Source organism: Apis dorsata, unplaced genomic scaffold (assembly GCF_000469605.1).
Source record: "Apis dorsata unplaced genomic scaffold, Apis dorsata 1.3 scaffold_117, whole genome shotgun sequence".
In the NCBI taxonomy this organism is placed as follows: Eukaryota; Metazoa; Arthropoda; class Insecta; order Hymenoptera; family Apidae; genus Apis; species Apis dorsata.
Genome location: NW_006263411.1, coordinates 496,983 through 504,659, shown reverse-complemented (window position 1 = coordinate 504,659; position 7,677 = coordinate 496,983). Strand labels below are relative to the sequence as shown.

The 7,677-nt window shown below is 24.9% G+C and overlaps 1 protein-coding gene across 11 annotated transcripts in view; it reads left to right on the top strand.

Moving 5' to 3' along the window:
- LOC102676591 (phospholipid-transporting ATPase ID) overlaps positions 1-6,406 on the top strand; it is a 61,951-nt gene extending 55,545 nt beyond the window's left edge. For 7 of the 11 annotated variants that reach the window (XM_031509003.1, XM_031509004.1, XM_031509012.1 and 4 more), the window contains 9 exons: positions 1-460; positions 1,119-1,295; positions 1,815-2,556; positions 2,777-2,969; positions 4,156-4,307; positions 4,412-4,764; positions 5,032-5,257; positions 5,344-5,579; positions 5,655-6,406. The exon at positions 1-460 is cut by the window's left edge and continues 3 nt beyond it. In XM_031509003.1, coding sequence (XP_031364863.1) covers positions 1-460; positions 1,119-1,295; positions 1,815-2,556; positions 2,777-2,969; positions 4,156-4,307; positions 4,412-4,764; positions 5,032-5,257; positions 5,344-5,579; positions 5,655-6,071 — 2,956 coding nt within the window. In that variant the 3' untranslated portion in view covers positions 6,072-6,406. The remainder of the gene's footprint in view (positions 461-1,118; positions 1,296-1,814; positions 2,557-2,776; positions 2,970-4,155; positions 4,308-4,411; positions 4,765-5,031; positions 5,258-5,343; positions 5,580-5,654) is intronic. The other 4 variants (XM_031509007.1, XM_031509006.1, XM_031509005.1 and 1 more) reach the window with 4 other exon arrangements.
- The last annotated feature ends 1,271 nt before the right edge of the window (positions 6,407-7,677 follow it).

Genomic DNA, 7,677 nt, shown 5'->3' with positions numbered 1-7,677 from the left:
CTTTTTACTTTCTATGTGTTTGTTTTGTATGATCGGCTGTGGTATTTGGGAGAGTCTCGTGGGCCGTTATTTTCAAGTGTATCTACCTTGGGACTCGTTAGTGCCTAGCGAGCCTATGGGAGGAGCCACAGTGATCGCTTTACTTGTGTTCTTTTCTTATGCTATCGTATTGAACACAGTAGTGCCAATCAGTTTATATGTGAGTGTTGAAGTTATCAGATTTGTTCAATCATTTTTGATCAATTGGGATGAAGAAATGTACCATGCACCTACAAATACACATGCTAAAGCAAGAACTACTACATTAAACGAAGAATTGGGACAAATAGAATATATATTTTCCGATAAAACCGGAACACTGACACAGAATATCATGACTTTTAACAAGTGTTCTGTGGCAGGAAAATGTTATGGGGATGTTATCGACGAAGTTACTGGGGAAGTCGTCGATTCAAGTGAGGTGAGTCTGTTTACCTTTTTATCCATAACCAGACTCGATGCGGATGATGGGGTATGTTATTACCAGTTTTTTGTATAACTGTATAACAAAGTCGTCTTTTTTCTAGCTTGTAAATGTAAAGTTTTAAGTTAATTTCTATTATCGTTTTAATAACACATATTGTGATTTATAATTTTAATTGCATCAATGTTGTTTGAATTTTTTTATGATGTATATATTTTATATATCAAGAAATATAAATAATTTATTGTTTTAGAACGACAAGTTTATTTTTTAAAAAAAAATTTGTTCAAATATAAATTTTTTGTTTTGTATATTTGAATCATAAATTATATTTAATAAATTTAAATCATCTGACATTGAAATATCTTCATATCAGTTTCATCTCATACTTGTTATCAAGAAAGAATATAATTATTTAAAATTTTTAAATTATGAAATAAAATAATATTTAAAGTTTTATTAAAAATAAAATTTGTATTCATTTTGTCTATTAATGTAATTGTTATATAAATAATAGATAAATACTAAATAAATATTATATTTAGTTATGTCTTCTTGATAACAAAATACACAAACAATAAAATCATTTCACAGTTTGGCCATATTTTGCATAAGTTTTCATGTACATCACTTAGCATGTGTGTGCTGCATGTAGACGAACAAAGCTGCCCGAACACCTACGATGCGATGGAAAAATGGACAAGAATTTGTTCAAGTTTATACATCTATAACTGGTCCAAACGTACGTCTACTGGAACAAGTGGACAGGATATCCAATATAATTGGAGAGCCAGGCACCAATGGCAGTCCGATGGTTCCACATAAACTTTCTGTACGCATGTTAATAATTAACACATTCTTCAATAATCAAAAAAAGTTTTGTGTATTACTCAGCTTATCTTTTTCTGTTATTGTCCTATTTGTATGCTATGCTATTTAAAAATATTTAGATCCTATATGATATAAAGAATTATCAAATGTATAATAATTAACAAATATTTTGAGTACATCATTACATAGAAATTTGTAATTGTTGCTTTTCAATTGTTTTCTAGTATTTTTCAGTACATTAAATGCATGTTGCATAATATTTTACTTCTGTTTATAAATAGATTCAATATTCCTAAACTGCTTAAAACACTAATTTTCTCACAATGCTTTAAAGGTATTATAAAATTATAACATCTCATATGTGCCTGCTGACTTGCAACAAATCTATTTATATGGAGGCAAGGTATTTACTTTAATTTCTAGTACTTTCATTTCCACATACTATCTCTTGTGTATCATACTAACATATAATCAAAATACAAAAAATTGTTTCTAAATGTAATTTAATATACATTTACAGACAATGCCGTCATTGGATTTCTCATTTAACAAGGATTTCGAACCGGAATTCAAATTCTACGATTCTGCATTACTTGAAGCTGTAAAAAGGAATAATGAAGATGTTCATAGTTTCTTTCGATTGTTGGCACTTTGTCATACAGTTATGCCAGAAGAAAAAAATGGCAAGCTAGAATATCAAGCACAGTCACCAGATGAATCTGCCCTTGTATCTGCTGCTAGGAACTTTGGTTTTGTATTTAAAGAAAGATCTCCAAATAGTATAACAATTGAAGTTATGGGAAAACGTGAAATATACGAATTACTTTGTATTTTGGACTTTAATAATGTTAGAAAAAGAATGTCTGTAATTTTGAGGAAGGATGGACATCTTAGACTATATTGTAAAGGAGCAGATAATGTTATTTATGAACGATTAAAAAAAGGCAGTGAAGATATCATGGCAAAAACATTGGAACATCTTAATAAATTTGCTGGTGAAGGCTTAAGAACACTGTGTCTTTCAGTTAGAGATCTAGATGAGCAATTTTTCAATGATTGGAAACAACGTCATCAAGAAGCTGCCATGAGTCAAGAAAATAGAGATGATAAACTAGATGCAATTTATGAAGAAATAGAAAAAGATATGACATTACTAGGTGCTACTGCTATTGAAGATAAATTGCAAGATGGAGTACCTCAAACTATCGCTAATTTAGGTTTGGCCGGTATTAAGATCTGGGTATTAACTGGTGATAAACAAGGTAAAAATATATTTATTTATACATTAATAAATTAATACATTTTATTAATTATTAATTAATAATTATTATTAATACATTAATAAATTTATTATTAATGCATTAATACATTTAAATAAATATTGTAAATAATATAAGTTATATATATAACTTATATATATATATATATAGAAATAATGTTATAATGTGAATAGATATTTATATTTTTTTATTTTTTGTACAGAAACAGCTATCAATATTGGCTATTCCTGTCAATTGTTAACAGACGATCTGACAGATGTTTTTATAGTAGATTCCACTACTTATGATGGTGTTGAAAATCAATTATCACGATATTTGGAAACTATCAAAACAACTTCAGGTCATCAAAATCGGCCAACTCTCTCCGTTGTCACATTCAGGTGGGATAAGGAAAGGTCAGGCACATGAAAGAGACGGAGTACCAATCATTAATCTTTTCCATATTTCAATAACTAATTGATGCATTTATTTTAAAAATTTCTCTTTTATATTTTGAATGTGGCATCATGTTTTGTGTAATGCTTTCTTCGTCTGGTTATGCTTAAGAATTTATAAATTACATTACTTTAAATTCAAATTCTTTATTTTCATCATTAAATTAAAACAATAAAATTCAAAGTTTAGAATTCAAAATGTTATAAAATATTGTATTATCAATAATATTTTTATTACTATAAATATAAATATTAAATATTTTTTAGCATGTAATAATTATAATATTACAAAAGAATTGATAAGTGGAACTGCACTATGTTATTTTAATTTATATATATATATAACAATATCAATTTTATCATATTTAAAATGAATTATTTTTTTATAAAGTATTTAACTCTACACAATATTTGCATGCAAATTTTAAAAAATATATATACATATATAAATATTTAAGTTCTATATTTTGTTAATTCTTTTCATTTATTTTATTATTATTAAAAACATGTTGGAAACATTTATTTCATGCTTGTCAATCAATTAGATTTATGACGTAGATTTAATCATATAGTAGATTAAGTACCAATATTTTTTTCTTAAATTCTTCTTAAATTTTTGTTTCATATTTTCTCGACATTTATGATTATGTATTAACATTAATGTCAAGTCAAAATGAATAATGATTATCATGTGCTTGAAACTCACTCCTTCTCTTTCTGTATGCTTAAAATTAATCTTAGTAATAATGATTATAATAAATAATAATAATAATAAGATAATAATAATAATAATAATAATAATAATAATAGTAATAATAATAATAACAACACAAAAGTATGTTGCTTATGTCATGTTATTATATTAGTAATCCATGATACAGTGCACTGTGTGTATTGTTTATGATTAATGCGCATCATTTTTATATTTAATAGAGCAAATTTTAAATTTCTTCTTTACGTTTTTTTTTATTCGATAAATAATTGAATATACATTTTCTCACTAAGTTCTAATTTATCAGTTCAATTAATTAAATAACTTAAAAAAATTTTTTGATTCTAAGAAAATATATTGTTAATAATATATTTAAGTTATATTTTATTTTAAGATCAATCTATTTTAATTAAATTTTATATTTTTCATATATAGCAGTGATACTGAATACAATCCTAGTAGAGATGAACAAGATGAACATGAAATGGAACAAGCAACAGGATTTGCAGTAGTTATTAATGGGCATTCTTTAGTTCATGCATTACATCCACAACTTGAGCAACTTTTTCTTGAGGTATCAAGCCAATGTAAGTTTACAAAATTTTTTAATATTTATATAAAAAAAAATTATTATTTTTATATTTTTATATTATGCACATAATTATTTCAACATTACATTATAAATTTTTAGGTAAAGCTGTGATATGTTGTCGCGTGACACCTTTACAAAAAGCAATGGTAGTCGAATTAATAAAGAAAAATAAAAATGCTGTGACTTTAGCAATTGGTGATGGGGCTAATGATGTCTCAATGATAAAAACAGCTCATATAGGTGTTGGTATTAGTGGACAAGAAGGATTACAAGCTGTATTAGCATCCGATTATTCAATAGGACAATTTAGGTTTTTGGAACGATTACTCCTTGTTCATGGCAGATGGTCATATTATAGAATGAGCAAATTTCTTAGATATTTTTTTTATAAGAATTTTGCGTTTACATTGTGCCACATTTGGTTTGCCTTTTTTTGTGGATTTAGTGCACAGGTATGAATTTATATTATTTATATTCTATTATATATTTATATGAAATTATATAATTCTGTAATATAATAATATATATAATAATAAAATGATGAACTTAAGGCGAATGTAATTTACGAAATTCCTTTGTTGAGCAATTAGTTCCAAAGTCGAATATTGGAAAAATGAACTAATTTTTAAATAATTCTGATTTTTCAGTATTTATAATAAAATCTCTATTTTTAAAAATAAACTTTATTCTTATGAAAAATTATATATATCTATTTACAGACTGTATTTGATCCTATGTATATTTCTGTTTACAATCTCTTTTATACATCATTACCTGTAATGGCAGTTGGTATATTTGATCAAGATGTTAATGATAAAAATAGTTTACTTTATCCAAAACTTTATGCACCTGGATTACAAAATTTACTCTTTAATAAAAAAGAATTTTGCTGGAGTGCCATACATGGTTTTTTTGCTAGTTGTGTATTATTTTTAGTTCCATATGGTAAGTTTAAATAATTTATTTTTCATTATATTATATTTAAAAATTAAACTATATTATAAATTATGAATATATAAATATGTCTTCAGGAACATATAAAGATGGAGTATCGCCAAAGGGCTATGTACTTTCTGATCATATGTTATTGGGAAGTGTTGTAGCTACTATATTAGTCATAGTTGTCACTGTTCAAATAGCCCTTGATACATCATATTGGACAATTGTTAATCATATTATGGTTTGGGGCTCACTCATTTGGTATTTCGTTTTAGATTATTTCTATAATTTTGTCATAGGTGGTAGTTATGTTGGCAGTCTTACAATGGTATGTTTTTCTTTTAATAATGTAGTAATAAAAATGAATGGAAAAATTAGATATAATATATGTATACAATTTTAGGCAATGTCTGAAGCAACGTTTTGGTTCACGGCAGTCATTTCGTGTATTATATTAGTAATACCTGTATTATCGTGGAGGTTCTTCTTCATCGATGTTAGACCAACACTATCTGATAGAGTTAGACTTAAACAAAGATTGGCACAACTTCGTTCTCGCCAAAGTCAAGATATACTTCGTACACCATCGACAAGACGAACACGACGATCTCTTCGTTCAGGATACGCTTTCGCGCATCAAGAAGGTTTTGGAAAACTCATTACATCAGGCAAAATTATGCGAAAATTACCAAATGGTGCAGATTTTAAATTCGCTATGCCATTTACGAACAATACTAGCAAACAAGTTAATGTTGCCACTACATCACCAAAGGATAATGCATCCAAAAATTCGCACACATTGGATACTATTAATCTATAATTTGGATATTCTATTGTAAGTCTTTCCATCATTAAATTTCGAATAATTATTTTGTAACATTAACATAAAAATATTATTAACATTTTTTCAAATGAATTGTTTATTTCAACATATTTTTTAAATACGATATTAGATCATAAAGCTTCATATTACATTTCTGTTTTTGTTACAAAAAGAAAAAAACATAAACAAAAATTATGTGTATCTGTATACATTGCAATAGCTAAAAAATATTTTCTGGCTTATTAGATTCAATTTTTTGTATCAATGCTTAAATTAAGTAATCGAAGTTCAAATGACAATAAAGTATTAATTGTTTGCATAAGAAAAATTTTACATATTAGTGTTTACTAAAAGTACTATTTCTTTTTTCATTAAAAATCATTTTAATGTGATGTATTATTTTATATGATCAATTATTCCAGACTCATATTAAAATTTTTATGCTTGAAATGGTATAATTTCTATATTTATATGTATATATATACTTTTTTTTGTTATTTTTAAAATTTATATATTTCTTTGTTTAATATTTTTTTAACGGCAGATTATGATTGACTTTTCTTAAATAGAAATAAGATTATATAGAGTATTTCGTTTAAGTGATTTTTATGAAAAATTAAAACTATCAAAAAAAATTTTTTTAATAAAAGTTGTTTGATTCAAAAAATGTCATGTTGTACAAACAATTTTTTTATGATTAGTAGTGAAGATGTCAGCATCAATTTCAGTTTTAAATAAAATCATATAATTTTGAATATATTAATCAATTTATTTAATCATTCTCTATAAAAAAGTATTAACTTATTTATGTCGAAAAATCATTGTACATATGATGTCTTTTCAAATTATTAAAAAACTTTTTTGATAATTTTAATTTCAAATAAAATATTCAATCATATTCAATTAACGAAATCTATATAATATTTTCATAAGTTTGCCAATCTTTAAAAATTGTATATCAAATAATTTATTATAATTTGCCTAAGTTTATATCATAAAGAGTCTGAAATAAAAAAAGATCTAAAATTCAAAAAATTCATGGAGCTATTAATAATGACCTCTGAAAAATTCTTAATTAGTTTATATTAAGAAAATGCACAGATTGATTTATGATTTTTTTTTACTTTTGGTAAAAAATAGTTAAATATTTGAAAAATTATTATAATATAAGGATTATTATTATTCACTTACTATCTATATTAATTATTTGGTCATTGAAATTAGTCAATTTACTGTTATTTCATAATATGTTAGTATGTTAATAGTAAAAATTTAATTAATTTAAGGAGGTCTATGATTGGTGTCATTTTGCACGTTATATTTGGAATATTTTTAAGCACATATTTCTAAATATAACATTTATAAGAATTATTTCTTAGAATGCGTTGAGATATTCTTTTAAATAAAAACATTTTATTTAAAAATTGATATCAGAATACAACGCAATAATAAAATAAATTATGATTTATATGATCATGACACTCAATATGTACATATGTAAAAGTGTCAAAAATCATGTAATATCCTTACTTGTATTATAATACTATCCTAGTATGAGAAAAAGAAACATAAAACATGTTTACACAATACATGTATTAAATAA